This window comes from Halictus rubicundus, unplaced genomic scaffold (assembly GCF_050948215.1).
Source record: "Halictus rubicundus isolate RS-2024b unplaced genomic scaffold, iyHalRubi1_principal scaffold0029, whole genome shotgun sequence".
Taxonomy (NCBI): domain Eukaryota; kingdom Metazoa; phylum Arthropoda; class Insecta; order Hymenoptera; family Halictidae; genus Halictus; species Halictus rubicundus.
The window spans coordinates 172,948-192,694 of NW_027488570.1; the positions used below are offsets into that span (position 1 = coordinate 172,948).

Below are 19,747 nucleotides of genomic sequence, written 5' to 3' on the forward strand. Positions count from 1 at the left end.
ATTCCCCGTTCTGCTCTTCTTAATTAGTTTTCCTCCAATTAAGGGCATTGTCTCGGGCTCGCTCGGAAGCAACGCGTCCTCGAAATTAGCGGATGCGGCCTAGGTTTATATACGAATCAAGCTCGATCGACTTTCGCATAGACCGAGGATTCCGTTTGCCCCTCGCGCCGCTCCCCGTGCTTGATTCGCAATTAATTCATACGTTACGTTTAATTATCGCGAAACAGCCCGGCTGCTATCTTATTTCACAAAACCCGAAGATTACCACACGCTGGCAGAACACCGGTCGTCGGGGCCGACTTCAGAGAGAACTTCTCCGCGGTTCCCAGAAGATAAACTCCGCATTTAGTTGACCCGTTTCCTCGGAGACCACCTTTTCAATGAATAATTTAATTCGATCGTAATTAATGCAATTTATTTCGCCGGGGATAGTAGTAATTTAATTAGACCACCTATGGCGAGGACACGTCGCATGAGACCAACACCGTTCGCCGATAACTCGTCTTCCTCTTTCCTGTCTTTCTCCACCGGCACGGCTGCGATTCGTCTGGCTCCAGTCTGGAAGCTAGATTATGTTCTCGACACTATGAAGATACCCTAAAACCTCCTGCTGCATTCGTAGAGCGCGCTCGAAGATCGGTAAAACTCGATTAGCGGCTTTATAACGAGACGCCGCTTCCAGTCACTCGCATAAATCCGTGATACCCTTTGTTTCTTTAGTAATATGTTCACCAATTTATAGATATAAATGCTAGTCGAAACAGTCAATGATGAACAGAGACAGAAATGAATAGTTGAGAATTTCAGTGAAATTAAAACTCTCCGCGTAATAACTCAATCATTCGAACGCTCAATTATTTTCTCGAAGAAGTGGATCTTCAAAACAGCGAAAAGCTCCAGGTTTCTTGTTAGCAATGTCGGCGATCATTGGGACCACCTGGTCTGGCAATTTTCTTGCACAGATAGCGAACCGTAGAGTCTAATTACTCCCGATAATTGGCGCTATTATCGCCATCCCCGGATCACTGTGCAACGAAGATGAGAATACGGTGGGAAAAAAGCGCAAGGAATCGATCGATCAAAGATGCAATTAGCTGTGCCACCATCCGAACCAGTTTTGTTCTTCCTCCGCGCTCCTCTTCTGTATGCGTCTAATTAAGGCTAATTACGGTAGCCGCCTCTTTGACGACTTCATTCGCCCCTGAGAATGTTTGTAATTTTCCGAGTTACGCTTATAACACGGAAAGAAGCGATCGGGATGATTGGGGCTGGAGGACCGAAAAATGTTTGGTACCGTTACAACTTTCACCTGGTCCGATCGATAAACCGCACTTTTTGTCGGGAACTGCTTAATCTCGAACATCAACGACTGCCAATCGAACCCCTGCCACAGCGGCACCTGCATCGACGGAGAAAACAGCTTCAGTTGCAACTGCTTTCCAGGATTCACCGGGAAACTCTGTCAAATACAGATTGTCAACCTCTGTCAAATGAGATTTTGTTAATATTTCGTTTCTCAACTTTCAACGTGATTTAAACGGAGTAACTGGATCATAAAGGAATATGTATATTATATTGAAACATATATAGATTCCACTGACACCAACGAGTGTTAAGAACATTAAGGATTCTTTTAATGGAAGGGATTTAAAGCGATAAAATTTTGAAAAAAACGAAGCTTTGAAATTTAAAAATGGTAGTCGTAATTGTATTTTTTATCGTAACGATAAATGGAGATATGTACGTATATTAAGTGAACCTAAAACAGTGTATAAACGGAAATTAAATTTAACCCTTAGCACTCGAGCGGCGACTCTGAGGCGCCATTAAAAGTATCGTTTACAGTATTAAATTTGTTTGTATATTCTAAAATGAAAAAGAAAAATCATAATTTCAAAGTCCTACTGAAAAAGAAAAATTTCAGTTCCACTGGGTGTGTTGGTCCGACGGCTCTTGTGTACATAGAATGGAAATATTCCAAGTCAGAAAAAATGTTTGATTTTCGAGTTAAAATGGCTTCGAGTGCAAAGGGTTAAAACTATTACAGTGACGAGCAAAAATGTAAACACACTTCGTTAGTTTTACATAAAACGTGATAATACAACCTATTTTTCAATTGAATGATAAGGCTTAGGTAATAATAATTATATGGTGAATGTGATAAACAAAACATAACAGTTTGTGTTAGATAATATTAACAATATATATATAAAACGGAAGCATATATATACATGTCTGCATCGGAAGTATTTGCTACCGGAGAGGGCTATTCCTTTCGTGCATAATAAAACACTGACGAATTTGACTCTGGAGAGCAACTCGCGACAGTTTTACTCTCAAATGCACACACAGTCTTAGAGTGTACTGTACGTTAAAAATGTTGTCATTTGAAATAAAAAAAATGTTTTCTTCACCATTTATTTTGCAATTGTTTTAGACAAATGCAATGTTTTCGTGGCAGGAACATTTTTCAAAATTTGAAGAATACGAGGACCTTTTTCAAAACATCGGACAGTTTAAAATTGACGAAATGAAAGTTATTGAAATGAACGCTGCACCATGATATGCAGCCTCCGACGGGTGGCGGTAGAAACTGCGGCCGTACGAGGTAACATAAGTGCAGCATTCACTTCAAATAATTTTAATTCTTAAAAAAAGAATTGCCAAGGAGACACTTTGGGCTATATCCTCCTTTTTTTCAGAATCAAATCCTCAATTTTTAAGAATATTCCTGCCATGAAAACATCGCATTTGTTTAAAACAGTTGCAAAATAAATGGTGAAAGAAACATTTTTTTCAAATGACAACATTTTTAGTACACACTCTTATGTTATCACTAGACTGCGGATGTTTATGCAATTTCCAATTTTTGCAGACAAATTTCCAGAAAATTAAATGAAATAAAAAGCTACTTGTTATGGGAACAGCTTCTGTAAATCCAAAACAAATGAAAATCATGCTAAATTCTATCGAATTTTATTTTATAGCATTTTTTAAACATTTTCATAAGCCATAAATGCATAAAGATCCGCAGTCTAGTTATCACTATAAGGTCCTAAAAACTTATTTTTATAGGTTTGTTAGTTCTAGTCATATAATTTAATGAAAAAAGAGTGACACTTTCTTTTACTTGTCTGTAAAATCAACGAAATCTACAATATAAATTACTAAAAACTACACAGTTCATAGATACTAAACATAGTTCATAGATTACTAAAAACTACAACATATTCAAACTTGAAAAAAATGCATATGTATATTTAATGATGCATAGATATATTTATACAAAATATACATTTTCTGCATTTGTCGATAGGAACAAATATCCATGTGCCATAAATGCATACAGATGAAGATTATTTCATGTGTTGCAAACATGTCTATGTTGAAAATTTCTTTTGATTTGTCAAAATGTACGTTAACAGGCAGACGCGTATCGCTGAAAATGTCCAACAGCATGCGTTTCACGAGGGAGAATAAGTCTCTGTCGTTGCAACAACGAGCGTTTTACGAGAAGAATGGATATTTGGTGTTTCCCCGTCTTGTGCTGCAAGAGATCCTGGATAAATGTCACAAAAGGCAAGCTAATGATTAATATCTGTCCAATGAGTATCGGGACTGAAGCCATAAAAAAAATTATTGAAGATATATTTACATTGGGTTGATAATCTTCAAAATATGGCCCTGCTGCATCAATACAGAGTTACCAGCGGGTTTCCACAGCTTCCCGTTGGCAGGAAAAAATCAATCCCCATACTTATTGACCCTGTATGCCCGTATTTGAGCCCCAGATTTCAGTTATTGTGTTACAGTAGTCTGCCCGTAACTTTCGTATCGTCGGGTCTATCGAGCGACAGTTCTAGTAGAGATGCTACATTCTTTGTAGTGTGCCGAACGTAGAGAAGGAGAGCGATTAAAAGAGAAGGAGGGACTGCCGTTCGACGATTCGACTCTCCGCGTCTCTCTCTTTTCCATTCGCCGACATCTTCCGCGCCTGAAACATTGATCGCCTATTACACGAGTAATTAGAATCGTACTTGTATCGTGTTTGGTGTCATGTGAAATAGAAAAACAAGGCGAATACGATGGTAAAAGTTTGATAAAAGAAATTACAAAATTAGAAAAATTATTATCTTTTGCCTTGCTTGCATTAGTGTGAGTCTCGCCGATATTCGACCCTTTGCTGCACCGTAGAGCGTGCTTACCGCTTGACTAAATGCTTCCAAGGGGATCAGTGGTGCAGATAAAATTTGGACAGTTACGGTAGAGACCTTTGCAACAGTTACGGCGATAATACAGTGAATTCTCGATATAAGTCCCTTACGCGATTCTGGCGAGGGACATTTAGACGAAATCTGTGGTTCTTGCCGAATGTTGCATTTGCATCACACAGTGTACGCCGGAATCGTAAATGATCCTACACATTGAATGTCCCAAACACGGGACATATAGACGGATAGGGACAAGAAAGCAAAGAAAATCTCTCTCTCTCTCTCTCTCCGATACAATGTTGCATGTAGAAAAGAACAGCGAAGCTCGAGAGCCGCCGCGCCGCTCCCGAAGTGTGTAACATAACACGGTCGGGTATATCGGTGTGAGACCAGAAGACCACTACTAATCCAATTACACAACTTCTTTATTTTTCATTATTTTTTCATGAAACTTTCGCCAACATATCCGTGACATTTTTCTAATTAAAATTAAACCAAATATGATATAATTCCGATGATATTTACTTGTGTAATGAACAATTAAAGCCACCTTCTATTACAATTATATTAACAAAAATTAGTGTAAACATGATCCGAATAATATCGTGTTTGGTATCATTTTAATCAGAAAAATTCCACAAATATATTCGTGAAAGTATCATAAAAAGATAATTAATAATAAAAAGAGTGCAAGTTTTGATTTAAAGGCTTGAGTTCACGCCAGTCTTTTATCTTTCCCGAACGCTTCGACTCTCCGCATCATTTCACAAGTAAATATTATCAGAATTATATCATATTTGGTATCATTTTCATTCGAAAACTGCCACGAATATGTTGGTGGAAGTCCCATGAAAAAATAATGAAGAATAAAGAAGTTTTGGGTACCCACCGTGGTGTGGGTAGTTCAGGGACCTTTAAACGTTGAGCTTATGGGATTTATATTTTATATTGCAGGCGCTTAGTAAATATCGCATTTACTATTATAGAAAGCTAGTGTTCCGTAATCTGCTTATTTTCTCTCTAATCACTTTGCTATCCTATTTCTCGCATACAATGAAGCGGAATGAACGGAAAACTCACTATAAAAAGTGTGCCTATCCCTTTTGTGGTTTAACAAACCGTACTACAACGAACAATATTTCTTTTCATTCATTTCCAACGAGAGATAGTGATAGGTGCGTAACGTGGCTGATTAACTGTGGCGTAGATGATTGGGTGGAAATGTCTGATAAAAAATTACAAAATCAATATGTGTGCAGTCAACATTTTTCTAATCATTCTTTTTACGCGTCGGGTAGACTGCGCAAAGATGCCGTACCGGAAATTTTTCATTCGTCCGATATGAATAATAATAGTTTTAGCACTGAGTCAGACACTATGTCTATACAAAGTTGTAATGGTTTGGAACAGCAGCTAATGGAAACCCAGGTGCAATTAGAGCAAGAGAAGAAAAAATATAAGGCTCTTCGCTTGCAATTGCGGGCAAAGTGTAAGGCAATGAATCGGTTGCAAGATAAGCTTTCTTCAGGCAATATCGATGATACATGTTTGAAGAACGCAATTTCTAAAAGAATTTCCGGGTACTTATTGACATTTGTCATCCTCATATTGTTTAAACTCAAATCGTGGCGAATTTTTTCGAAAAAGGAGCAACAATTATGCATTACAATGCACTACACTTCTCCCGTTTTGTACCATAAAATGCGTGAAATTTTTGGTTTTCATTTGCCAAGTCCATCCACAATTAGTCGATGGTTCGGGAAAATCGACATTTGGCCAGGAATTTGTCCAAATTTATTTAACGCGATAAAATTAAAATCTTCTTACATGGAAATTGCAGATCGTAATTCCACCCTTGTATTTGATGAAATGGCCATCAAAAAGTGTCTCGATTTCCACCCAAAACGGCAGGTCATTGAAGGTTTCGAAGATTTAGGATTTTTGGGTAGAAATGTAGCTGTGGGTACACAGGTTCTTGTATTTATGATACGCGGGCTGTTCACTAATTGGAAACAACCTTTGGCTTTCTTTGTATCAAAAACTGGTGTTAAAAAACATGATTTATCAATTATTTTAGATGAAATATTAGATGCATTGCATGAGACAGGTTTGAAAGTCAGAGCAGTTGTTTCCGATCAGGGAAGTAGTTATCAAAGCGTAGCAGATGAACGTGTTTCTGTTGAGAAGCCATTTTTTATAAGAAATGGTCAATAAATTTATTACATTTTTGATTATTTACATTTATTCAAGAGCATTAGGAATAATTTATTAAATTATGATTTTTCTATTAATGACTGTATAGTTTCGTGGCGCGATGTAGTACTTCTCTGGAGTTTGGAGAAAGATAAAAGTACGCGAGCAGCTTACAAATTATCCGATAAACATTTTTTTCCAAATTCTTTTGATAAAATGAAGTGTAAGCTTGCTCTTCAAGTTTTTAGCAAAAGAGTGTCAGCTGCTATGTTTACCGCTTCACTCACTGGTAGCATTAATACAAATACTGTACAACACACAGCTAGTTTCTTTGAAACGCTTAATGATTTGTTTGGTAATTTAAACAGTCGATCTACCAGTGATCCAAATCCCATGAAGCGTGCTATTTCGCGTTTTAATAACATTGATCAACATTTAATTGCGCATGTTACCAACATGAGCAATTGGTTTGTACTTTCTTCTAACGGTCGTAAAACACATCCATGTCTTTTGCAATTACGGCAATCTATAAATGCCACCTTGCAGTTGTGGAACGATTTAAAAGAAGAAGGCAGTATGTTCCTTATAACATCACGCTTAAACAGCGATTGCATTGAAAATTTTTTTTCCGTTCTTCGAATGCACGGTGGCACCTATGATCGCAATCCTTCGGTAAAAGCGGTGCGTCTTGCAATTCAAAAAAATATATTATTGAATTTGAATCGTAGTATACATAGTGGTAACTGCATGCCTGATGACGATGCACCGTTAATGCCGGGGGATATGATAGCACAATGTGAATCAGCCACGTTGGAATCAGATGCTTCATTGTCTGCTATCCAAGAGAACACAGATGATGATAGTTTTGATGACAATATTGAAATCGATAATATTGAAGAACTGTCAACATCGGTGTGCTAGCTAGAATCGTGTGCGATTGAATACTTTGCAGGGTATATCGCTAAAAAATGTATTGAAAAATCGGGATGTCGTAGGTGTTACGATATGTTTTTGGAGAATAATGCAACGTTCACACGAGACGAGCAACTACTGTTATCCTTTAGAGCATATATTGTACACGATAACATTGAATTTGGGCATCTTTGTGTCCCGAGTGTACATTTTTCGGCCATTTTTAAAATTATAAATAAAACTTTTGACATGGTTTACCCATCCATACGCAGCGAGGCATTCATATTAGATAAACTATCGATATTTTCGATAATTTCACGTTCTGTGGAACAGAAATATCCAAACTGCTTTCACCAAGACGAATGCGCTGAACATAAGAAAGACATTGTATATTTTACATTAACAGTAAAAATTCATAAGGATACAGTGTGGCTCGGCAAGAAATGTAGATGTATAAAAAATTCCGCGAAAACATTTTCCAAATTATCGCATTTCAGACATGTTTAAATTTTTTCATTTTTATCGATAATCCTGTTGGTATTTCAATATACTTTTTAAGTGTGTCTATAATAAATTCATTAAAATCAGTTATTGTCGAAACGTATCATAGAGTTGCACGTCTGTACAACCGCACGTCCAACGCCTCTAGCGGGAAATCGGCGAGCAAGGAGTAGTTGAGTCCCGTATAGCGTGGAAGTAGGACGGCATTTTCTGTATCCGTAGAAAAGTGAGGTTAAGGTGTCGCGAACACGTGTTAAATAAAGATATGTTTCGTTAGTACAAAGTATTACACTGATCCACCCCAAATCCAAATACAAACAGTTATTAATCATATTTTCGGAATATCATGCATAGAGATTTGCGTATACGTTGTGTATATGAAATTCTGGAAACTAGGTTAATAAACATTTTGTAAATGATTTTTTTATAGAAGCAATTAAGAAATATATACAGCTGCATTGTAATATTTGGAATACATTTGTAGTTGCTTTGGCTCGAGGAATATGGTGATTGTAGTAGTTTTGTTTTGTATGTTTTATTATCATGCAAAGACTTTGTATTATATTCTTAACGATTTTTTTGCTTGATTTATTCTTTTTTTCACGATTCGGAGTACACTCAATGTTCTTTTACTTAATAAAATGTGTAAATATATAACTTCGTGTATTTTATTGTGGTGTATACGTTTGTACACGTATGCCGATGTTGGTAAACATTTAATGTACTCTGGGATGTATAAGACCTTCTTTCACGCCTTCACGTGGCCCATCCGGTTAATTTTATTACTTTGACCACTGCATGTACTACATCACTGCATTGGGAAGTAATAGAAGAACTAAGATGAAAGAGTGGCATGCTATTACAATTGCATTATACGTATAATGGTATATCTGGTTTTAATAGTAACGTGGCTTGATTTTTAAAGCCCAATAACTAGTAGAATTTATTACATATGTAAAAGTATGTTTTTATGTCTAATTGTAATGTATTCTTTCTAGGAGATCATCTGCGCATATACATATATAATGTACATGTACGTATATGTAGGGAGCATCAAGAAGCACAAATTCACCCACATGCGGAGGAATTCGTATTAAAAACATTATTATGTATTTTTGCTAGTATTTAAATATATCATTATTAATGTTACTTTTTTGGTAAATATTCCGCGTAATTATGTATATTTATTTACACTTTATTCCTACACACTTCCTTAACTTCCTTTTCATTCTATAATATTTATGGCGTGTTTGGACTCATTTTTACCAGAAAAATATTTACAATTTATTGTTCATATTTTCATAACATGACAATAAATTATTACAAAAATTAGATTTTTATTAGCAAGCAATGCTTATGAGCTTGCATTGTTGTGTCCGGCAGCTGCTTGCCTGACTGACAATGAGCCACTGAAATTCTCAAGACCACGATCGGAAGACGAAAGGCAACATTGTAACACATTGCCTATTAATAATGAACAACCAGAACTCAACTGTCTTATTATTAAAAATATCGTAATGAAAATATTATGAGCCGATTGGAGATGTTTTTCTGATAAAAACGAATCTAAATTCGCTATAAATCGGAGAATAACGAAGACTAAATTGATATTGAAAACTCTTATGGAAAACGGTTTCCGGTCTCCGCCGACTCGTAACGTCGTCTGAGCTGCCTGCTCGACTATTCGACGCGTTCCACCGATTAGCGCAATCGATTCCCGGTTCGGCGAAGCGCACATTTTGCTACAACTTTTAAACTAAAAGAAAATATCAATGCGAAATTAGGACTAATTCTTTTTAAAAATCGGGTTTAATGGTGTATACAGAAATAAGTTCTATATTTTTTAAGTAATTTTTTTTTGTCCATTTTTAAGATATAGCCAGATAAGATGATGAAAAGTGCTCCCAAACCAAATTTATTTTTAGTCGCACCATGCTCAACAAAAAATTATAAAAAAAATTCATCAATATTCTACCTAATATCATACACGACTAAGATTTTTTTCATAATTTTTGGTTGCAAAATCGATTTTTAAACAAATCCGAAAGCATAAAATTGACGATTTTATATCGAAGTTTTCAGTTGACCACGTTTATGTTATTATGTTATTTGTGTCTCATCGTGATTATTAATATGAATTTTTTTCGAAAAAACGATTTTGCAAACCAAAAATTATGAAAAAAATCTCAGTCGTGTATGATATTAGATAGAATATTCATGAATTTTTTCGTAATTTTTTGTTGAGCCTGGTGCGACTAAAAATTAATTTGGTTTGGAGGCACTTTTGACCATCTTATCCGGCTTTATCTTAAAAATCAACAATAAAAATTATTTCAGAAATATAGAACATATTTCAGTATACGACATCAAACCCGATTTAAACAAAATTTCTAGTCCAAATATCGCATTGGTATCTTTTTTAGTTTTAAATTTGTAGCAAAATGTGCGTCTCGCCGAACCGGGAATCGATTGCGGTTCAGGCGCTCGATATTTTGGTAATGTGACGACGATACGTCTGAGTGGGGCCAAGCCGGCGAAAGGGTTTGCCCCCACCCCCGCCGCGTGGGACGGCGCGCCGCGCCGCGGCGACCCATGATTCTGGCATCACGACTGGACGAGTCTGATCGAGCTCGATGAATGCAGTTGTGTTCGTACGTGTCGTACTACATATTGCGTTCGTCGTTTATTTTCTCACTACAAACGTGAAAGAAAATAACGCAACTACATTCTGAGTCACATAGATTGACATCTCGCAAAAAACGATCAACTACATAATTATTGATTAATTAATTCTTAACTCTTTCGAATTTCACAATTAATATTAATTGATATTTTACATGATTCTTTAAAGCTAAAATTTATGTTGTTTAAATGAAATATACATGAAAATATATAGTAAATTTCAATTTAATTTCTTTTTCAAATTCAGTTACAAAATACAGGGTGGCCCACATAACTCTGAACAGCTCAATATCTCGAAAACTATGCCATCGATTTTAAAGTTCTTAGTTTTAAATTGCATGGAACTGAAGGGCCTTTCTGACTACATAAACGTGAAGTGGCCTCCCTTCCCCTTTAATGGGGGAGGGGAGGTGCCTTTGTAATTTTAAATGGAACCCCCTATAAAATGTTACATATTTAGATTCTACCGGAAAAAACAAGTCAATTTTGTCTGAAACATTTTTTTGTCAGATACATCCATGATGAGATCTAACAGTTTGAAGTTTCGAGTTGCAGGTACTTGAAGCGCTCGGAAATAGCGTTATGGAATTATACGCGCTTGAGTCCTTTGCTTATTCATGAAGAAACACAAACAACAATATTTACAATTCTTGAGTTTGACTCACATATCTATGAAAATGTTTTCAGTTTAGAGTTGTTATTCAAGCAGTAACATTGTGATTATGGCTACTTTTGACACAGAAGTGAATATGTTATTAACGTTAGGTGTTTTTTGAACGTTATGGGATCAAAAAATGTCATGCAACATTTCATAATTTAGAAAAGCGGCTTCGCGAGCACGGTGAATTGTGTAAAAAAACTCGCAATAAACCTAAAGCTGTCACTAATGAAAATAATAGTGCCAGTATTCTTGCTGCAATTACATTAAATCCTCATATTAGTCAACGTACACTTGCACAAACATCACATATTAGTCGTTCATCAATTCAACGAATTTTGAAACGGCAAAAGTATCATCCATATCACATGGTTTTATCACAAGAGCTTTCGATAGCAGATTACGATCACCGCGTAAGATTTTGTGAGTGGCTGCAGGGTGTTGTGGAAAATGACTTTTTGTGCATAATACTTTTTTCCGATGAGGCCACTTTTATGAATTCAGGGCATGTAAATAGACATAATCTGCATTATTGGGCCGTGGAAAACCCAAATTGGATGCGATGTGTTCCCTTTCAACATCGATGGTCTTTAAATGTTTGGTGTGGCCTAATAGGAGATTTTGTGATTGGACCTTATTTTTTTTCAAGAAACTGTAACATCTGCAAGTTATTGTGATTTCTTAAAAAATCGTTTGCCTGCGCTTTTGGAAGATGTGCCACTGCACGTTAGAAGAGAAATGTGGTTCCAACAAGACGGCGCTCCTCCACATTTTGCAATCATCACCAGGCAATTTTTGAACGAAAAATTTGGGAACAAATGGATAGATCGTGGGGGACCTCGTCAATGGCCTCCTCGATCCCCCGATCTAACACCATTAGATTTTTTCTTATGGGGATATGTAAAGGACAAAGTTATGTTTGAACCGCCGACGACAAAAGAGGATATGAAACAAAGAATACATGACGCTTGCGCTTCAGTGACTCCCGAAATGTTAAAAAGTGTTAGAACAACTTTGATGTTTCGAGTAAATAAATGTTTACAAGCCCGTGGAGGACATTTTCAACATTTAATTTAAAGTACATTTTATTTCTTCACGAATAAGCAAAGGACTCAAGCGCGCATAATTCCATAACGCTATTTCCGAGCGCTTCAAGTACCTACAACTCGAAACTTCAAACTGTTATATCTCATCATGGAAGTATCTGACAAAAAAATGTTTCAGACAAAATTGACTTGTTTTTTCCGGTAGAATCTAAATATGTAACATTTTATAAAGGTACCACCCCTCCCCCGTTAAAAGGGAAGGGAGGCCACTTCACGTTTATGTAGTCAGAAAGGCCCTTCAGTTCCATGCAATTTAAGACTAAGAACTTTAAAATCGATGGCATAGTTTTCGAAATATTGAGCTGTTCAGAGTTATGTGGGCCACCCTGTATTTTGTAACTGAATTTGAAAAAGAAATTAAATTGAAATTTACTATATATTTTCATGTATATTTCATTTAAACAACATAAATTTTAGCTTTAAAGAATCATGTAAAATATCAATTAATATTAATTGTGAAATTCGAAAGAGTTAAGAATTAATTAATCAATAATTATGTAGTTGATCGTTTTTTGCGAGATGTCAATCTATGTGACTCAGAATGTAGTTGCGTTATTTTCTTTCACGTTTGTAGTGAGAAAATAAACGACGAACGCAATATGTAGTACGACACGTACGAACACAACTGCATTCATCGAGCTCGATCAGACTCGTCCAGTCGTGATGCCAGAATCATGGGTCGCCGCGGCGCGGCGCGCCGTCCCACGCGGCGGGGGTGGGGGCAAACCCTTTCGCCGGCTTGGCCCCACTCAGACGTATCGTCGTCACATTACCAAAATATCGAGCGCCTGAACCGCAATCGATTCCCGGTTCGGCGAGACGCACATTTTGCTACAAATTTAAAACTAAAAAAGATACCAATGCGATATTTGGACTAGAAATTTTGTTTAAATCGGGTTTGATGTCGTATACTGAAATATGTTCTATATTTCTGAAATAATTTTTATTGTTGATTTTTAAGATAAAGCCGGATAAGATGGTCAAAAGTGCCTCCAAACCAAATTAATTTTTAGTCGCACCAGGCTCAACAAAAAATTACGAAAAAATTCATGAATATTCTATCTAATATCATACACGACTGAGATTTTTTTCATAATTTTTGGTTTGCAAAATCGTTTTTTCGAAAAAAATTCATATTAATAATCACGATGAGACACAAATAACATAATAACATAAACGTGGTCAACTGAAAACTTCGATATAAAATCGTCAATTTTATGCTTTAAAATAAATAAATATCAAATAATCAATAATGTTTATATATAAATATTATATTTTTTTTTTTAACCGAATGATTAATCGTCGTGAGCTATTTCTCATTCAGTTCAATGTTTCGAGGCACGGCGGACCAGAATTCCGATATTTCATTTAAAAAATTTGAAAATATTTTCGTATTACGAGAAAAAATGTTGTATTTGGCTGCTGCTTGTCGCAGTCGATGAATTTTTATTTTGGCCGAGCGGAATTTGAAAAATTTAACAGTCCGAATATACGATCATTCTCAATCCGGTAGAATCGATAAAGAAGGATCTCTATCTCTTGCAAACGGCGCGGAAAGTATAATGTTATCGCGTCCACGATCGAGGAGAGAGGATAGGATAGGATAGGATAGGATGGAGGATATGATAGAGGATAGGATAGGATAGAGGATAGGATAGGCTAGAGGATAGGATAGGATGGAGGATAGGATAGGATAGAGGATAGGATAGGATAGAGGATAGCATAGGATAGAGGATAGGATAGGATAGAGGATAGGATAGGATAGAGTATAGGATAGGATAGAGGATATAATAGGATAGAGGATAGGATAGGATACAGGATAGGATAGGATAGAAGATAGAAGATAGAATAGGATAGACGATAGGATAGGATAGAGAATAGGATAGGATAGAGGATAGGATAGGATAGAGGATAGGATAGGATAGATCATACGATATAGGATAGGATAGGATAGAGAATAGGATACGATAGAGGATAGGATAGGATTGGATAGAGAATAGGATGGGATAGGGGATAGCATATAATTAATATATATATTAATGATTTATTATTTTTTCGGCCCGAGAGCCCTCATTTTGTGCGCTCCGATCTCCCGCAGGGCGGCTCCGATTGGCTGAGCGCGTAGCGGGGGGGAGACGACGTGTAGAGTATAAAACACATGGCGAACGGTCCAAAAGCATCAGTTTCTCTTTGGAACTTGTCGAGATCGCATATTAATCGAGCATCATGACTGGTCGTGGAAAGGGAGGAAAGGGATTGGGAAAGGGAGGAGCAAAGCGTCATAGGAAGGTTTTGCGTGATAACATCCAGGGTATCACCAAGCCTGCCATCCGTCGTCTGGCTCGTCGTGGCGGTGTCAAGCGTATTTCTGGATTGATCTACGAAGAAACTCGTGGTGTACTGAAGGTGTTCCTTGAGAACGTTATCCGTGACGCCGTCACCTACACCGAGCACGCCAAGAGGAAGACCGTGACTGCAATGGACGTCGTGTACGCCCTGAAGCGTCAAGGAAGAACCCTCTACGGTTTCGGCGGTTAAATATCCATACCCGTCATCATCGTTTACAAATCGGCCCTTTTCAGGGCCACCAAATCTTTAACGAAGGATACTCACCATTCACTAATAGTCTTTTCCTTGTCTAAACGTTTATTTAATATTTTACTAAAAAGTGTAAGTTCAGATTTCTTAGGCTGTCTTAACATTAAAAATGTGATCTTTTAATTCAAAAGATCCCGTGTAAATTTTACTTAGATTTCTATTTGTGTCTAATACTACGAACTCATCGTTAATGAACATTCAGTACTTTCTCTGTGCATAGTTATTTTTACTCTCTAAAATAATCAGTACCAGATATAAGTTGGTTACGTCAATGACCGATGATATTGCAGTCGAGGATTGTTGCTCTTTCCGCTCTTAGACGCCTCGAAGCAATTATTAATGATGCCTGCATCAAATGAAGTTTACAGTACGATTATTCGTTTTGTCAAAACGATTATTCGTTTGGTCATCTTGACAAAAGCTTGCTACATAGTATATATACTCAGGTTGAAAGGGCAACGAAATGCGGCATAGGGCTGAACCTAACCTCGGCATGAAAAGCCTCTATAAGGATTCCTCCCCCCACAATCGATACGGGTGCCCAAGGGACTAATTTATGGGCTTGACTCGCTCAGCCAAACCAAATTTCTATTTCTTGAAATGTTACAAAAAGTATCAACGAAATAAATTTGTCATAAAATTTTACTGGTAAACCTTTTGTCAGAATCTTATTTAAGAGAGGAATTTGATATTATACTGTATTTACGACGGACGATAATATAAAGATTTTAGCCGGTACAAAGTGTTAGATAATGGTCGGAACATTCAAACTAATTCCACCGTTCTTCAAATATCTACTGTTCTGAACACAGAAGTTCCTTACACAAACGCAACGTTTTTTCAATGCATAATGCAAGAATTTACACAGAGAACAAAAAATGAAATATAAGGGAACTTCAGTTCGAATTGCTTTTACATGAAATTAAATTTTAAAAATCCCGAGGACCATGAATGAATTTCTAAAGTAATTTAAAATATTTGCACGAGATGGAGGAATAATTTATTCGGCTATCTTAATGTAGTTGTAGATAGGACAACATTTTAATGTTGTGGTAAGGATTGAAAGGTATAGTGAACGAAATTTGTCTGCGTAAAAATATTTGTTGGCCCTGAGAAGGGCCGTTTAATCAACTTGGAGGAGCCGTTTACTTCGAGCTGGTGTACTTGGTCACAGCCTTGGTTCCTTCAGAGACTGCGTGCTTGGCCAGTTCACCAGGCAGGAGGAGCCTGACAGCGGTTTGAATCTCCCGAGACGTGATGGTAGATCTCTTGTTGTAATGAGCCAAACGGGAAGCTTCGGCAGCAATGCGCTCAAAGACATCATTCACGAAACTGTTCATGATGCTCATGGCTTTGCTGGAGATTCCAGTGTCAGGGTGGACCTGCTTCAACACCTTGTAGATGTAGATTGCGTAGCTCTCCTTCCTCCTCCTCTTCTTCTTCTTATCAGTCTTGCTGATATTCTTCTGGGCCTTGCCGGCCTTCTTCACAGCTTTTCCACTCGCTTTAGGAGGCATCGTTGTAGTTTCTTCGAGAACTCGAGATGTTCACTCTAAGAGAACTGCAGCTAGAATGCTTGTCGCAAGGCAAGCGGCCTATATTTATATCGGTTAGGGGGTTCCGCAGTCCACCAATCGCGTGCGAGCTCGCCGTGGCGGCCATATGTCTGAATTCCCGCCATTATCGTGGCGATGGCTGACATCTGCTTTTACTGAGCCACCATGGGAAATAAAATATTACACATTGTATTATGGCCATTCAACAAACCCAAAATGATATTATCTACCATAAAATTTGTTAATGAAGTATGATTTGTACGCTGTCGAATATGATTATTAACAAATATTGCGCGTTGCTTGAGAATATTCAGTAGTTTCAAAATATAGAATATATTCTGTTTCGTGTCTGAACATAATATTTTAATATATACTTTAACCTTTTTAATATTTTAATATCGACTTGATCCTGTTACAAGGTCTATCAAATCCTGAAGATATTGAATTTCATTAAAAATTGCACAGTACTGAATTTTAAATGTTATCTGTACTATGAATACACGAAATCTGTTAGCTACTGCAACTATTACAGGAACAAAGAGTGACAATATATGTGCTGTTTGCTGTAGAATAGAATAGATAATTTAAGAGAAAGTCTAACTTTAATATTTTAGATCTTGTTGTGGAAATAACGTTCAACGGAATATCGACCTGATCCTGTTACAAGTTCTAACAAATTCCGAAGATATTGAATTTTATTAAATATTTCACGGTATTGAATTTTAAATGTTATACGAATGCATGAAATTTGTAAACTACTGCAACTCTTGCAGGGAAAAGACTGGCACTATATATGTTGTTTGTTGTAGAATAGGATAGGTAAACTAAGAGAAGGTATGAAGAAAAGTAAAAAGAAATTCAGTCTTCTCACAAACGGTCTATGTTCTATTTATTTATCTTCGGGTAAAAGACTGTGAGTAGATGTCGCACATTTCTCAATTGTAAATTTTCTATATTGGAATCATTCTAAATTGGAAAGAGAGGAAAGAACGTGGCGAAGCATTAGGTGTTCGGGAATCCCAACATTTTTGAGAAGCCGATTCGTCACGATCCATTCCGACCATCGAGTTCTCGTACATTTCTGCAAAGCATAAATCAGTTCCCCTCTATGGAAACTGGAAACCCGTTCCACAGTGAGGGGTTCATACATTTGTAATCGTATTCTATTATGTCACAAACAATTCCGGCTATGAGAATCCCGGCTTTACTGCTTTCCCTCGGGCAGATGATACGGGACCCCTATTAGTAGAATTCATTTCGTAGCAGGTAAGACTTTTCTGGCTACCTGGAGTAAGAAGGGTACAGGTAACATTGTTTCATATTTACAGCGAACAGAATTGTTCGGCATGGAAAAATTTAGTTGCCATAAGATGTTCGCTTCCTATACAAATAATAAGGAGAATCAACTCGGGAGAATATGGCATTTTTCTCATAATTCTATAGAAAATGGGATTGTTTCACGTGTAAAAATTTGTTGGCCCTGAAAAGGGCCATTTGAATTTGCTTGCTATGTATAGCAATGGGAATTGATTAGGAAACATATGGAATTTTTTTCATAATTCTATAGCAAATATGATTGTTCCACGTGTAAAAATTTGGTGGCCCTAAAAAGGGCCCTTTATGTTAGAATGAGAATCATGGTTGAAGAATAATTATTTCTTCGATGGGGATTTTACTGCTTTTGCAGCGGAGGCCTTCTTCGGTTTCGGAGTCTTAGTTTTGGCAGCAGGGGCCTTGACGGTCTTCTTGGCCTTGGACGGGCTCTTGGCTTCGCTGACTGCTTTGGCTTTTGTGGCAGCAGCTTTGGTTGCTGTCTTCTTCACGGCAGCGACCTTCTTTTCAACGGGCTTCTTCGGGGAAGCGGGTTTCTTCGCCGGAGAAGCTTTCTTGGCTACGGTCTTCTTCTCGACGGCTGGTTTCTTCGCTTCTTTTCGAGGACTCCTAGTCTTCTTGGTCTTAGAGATCTCCGTTGTGCTCTTGCCAGTGTTCAGCTTGAACGAGCCAGAAGCACCTTTGCCCTTGGTCTGCACCACTGCACCGGAAGTGACAGCGGTTTTCAAGTACCTCTTGATGAATGGCGCCAGTTTCTCGCCGTCGACCATGTACGTCGAAGCGATGTATTTCTTGATAGCTTGCAGGGATGACCCCTTGCGATCCTTCAGCTCCTTTATGGCGGAATTCACCATCTCGGATGTAGGCGGGTGCGAAGCTTTCACCCGTTGTGCTTTCGACTTGCTGCTCTTCGTTGCCTTCTTCGGAGTAGCGGTGCTCTCCACGGCTTCGGCGGTAACGTTCCCAGAGTTGGTCTTGTCCTCCATTGTTGCTCAACAATGTATGTTCGTACAGTAACTAATGGAAATAAGATTCCGTCTTGATGACTCTGAATCGGCTCGAGTATATCGGCTGGATGCGAGTGTTTTTCGTGTCTAACTCCCGGAACGCGCCCAATAGGACACGAGCGCGGACCACGGAGAGACGCTCAGCCAATATGTCGGACGCCGCGAATCCTTAACAACAACCAACCGGTAAACTAACTTCGACTTTCGACGATCATTTCGTCGCTCTCAAATTATGCAGATCGATGTACGACGCACCAAATTGTAGCTACTTGTTTGTAGTTTCGATCACGGCACTTTTTAAGGGCGTAATTCGCCCGTGCGACTCTGTATCGCACCGTATATTGGCGTCCCTCTTTTCGGTGCGATAGTGCATCGCGTAGAAAAAGATGAAAATTTATAGATTTTTTAACGTTTATGGACGTAAAAGTCCACGTGAATCGCGCAAAAGGAACCGATGCTAATTTACGTTGCGTTTCCGCAGCGATTCCTGTGACGGATACAGCGAAAACTTCGTTGAAACTTCACCGAGTGGTGATGTTCCTCGCAAACCATGGAGCTCGCTGTTGTTGGATTAAAATCAATTGCCATGAATCCATTAAACTTTCTTTTTTCACACCCGAAATCCATTTTTCGTAGTATTTCCCTCTAGATTTGGCTATTTCCACGCTGATAATTAATCTTGTTCTTCGTTTAACCGTTTTAGTTCTCTGATCTCCCTCTCTGCGCAGTCATGTCCTATACGAAAAAATGACGACAGAGATGAATAAAGCTGAACGAAGAAATAGTATTTTTCTTATGAAAATTTTTATATTGGATTATAACAGACCGATTTTTAACAAAAGTACAAATTATTTGGATAATTTTGATCGTGGTATTATGTGAAAACGACAACCAGCTACTCTGCCGGACCAGATCTTCTATGTGATAGTATTATTAGCGTATTATATTTTCGATATTTTATCGTGTAAAATGTTATAGTGTTGGAATATTA

At 37.6% G+C, this 19,747-nt stretch overlaps 3 protein-coding genes across 3 annotated transcripts; 1 reads left to right on the forward strand and 2 right to left on the reverse strand.

Moving 5' to 3' along the window:
- The first annotated feature begins 14,447 nt into the window (after positions 1–14,447).
- On the forward strand, positions 14,448–14,846 carry LOC143363252 (histone H4). The gene has a single exon (XM_076803861.1). The coding sequence runs from the start codon at positions 14,490–14,492 to the stop codon at positions 14,799–14,801; it is 312 nt and encodes a 103-aa protein (XP_076659976.1). The 5' UTR covers positions 14,448–14,489; the 3' UTR covers positions 14,802–14,846.
- Positions 14,847–15,973: 1,127 nt separating this feature from the next.
- Positions 15,974–16,429, reverse strand: LOC143363261 (histone H2B). Its single transcript, XM_076803872.1, has one exon. The coding sequence runs from the start codon at positions 16,376–16,378 to the stop codon at positions 16,007–16,009; it is 372 nt and encodes a 123-aa protein (XP_076659987.1). The 5' UTR covers positions 16,379–16,429; the 3' UTR covers positions 15,974–16,006.
- Positions 16,430–17,988: 1,559 nt separating this feature from the next.
- On the reverse strand, positions 17,989–18,837 carry LOC143363254 (histone H1-like). Its single transcript, XM_076803864.1, has one exon. It carries the CDS (start codon positions 18,733–18,735, stop codon positions 18,070–18,072), a length of 666 nt encoding a protein of 221 aa, XP_076659979.1. The 5' UTR covers positions 18,736–18,837; the 3' UTR covers positions 17,989–18,069.
- Positions 18,838–19,747: the final 910 nt, after the last annotated feature.

Bases quoted from the DNA above. Each gene is read 5' to 3' on its own strand.
- LOC143363252 (XM_076803861.1), top strand. From the start codon at position 14,490: ATGACTGGTCGTGGAAAGGGAGGAAAGGGATTGGGAAAGGGAGGAGCA.
- LOC143363261 (XM_076803872.1), bottom strand. From the start codon at position 16,378: ATGCCTCCTAAAGCGAGTGGAAAAGCTGTGAAGAAGGCCGGCAAGGCC.
- LOC143363254 (XM_076803864.1), bottom strand. From the start codon at position 18,735: ATGGAGGACAAGACCAACTCTGGGAACGTTACCGCCGAAGCCGTGGAG.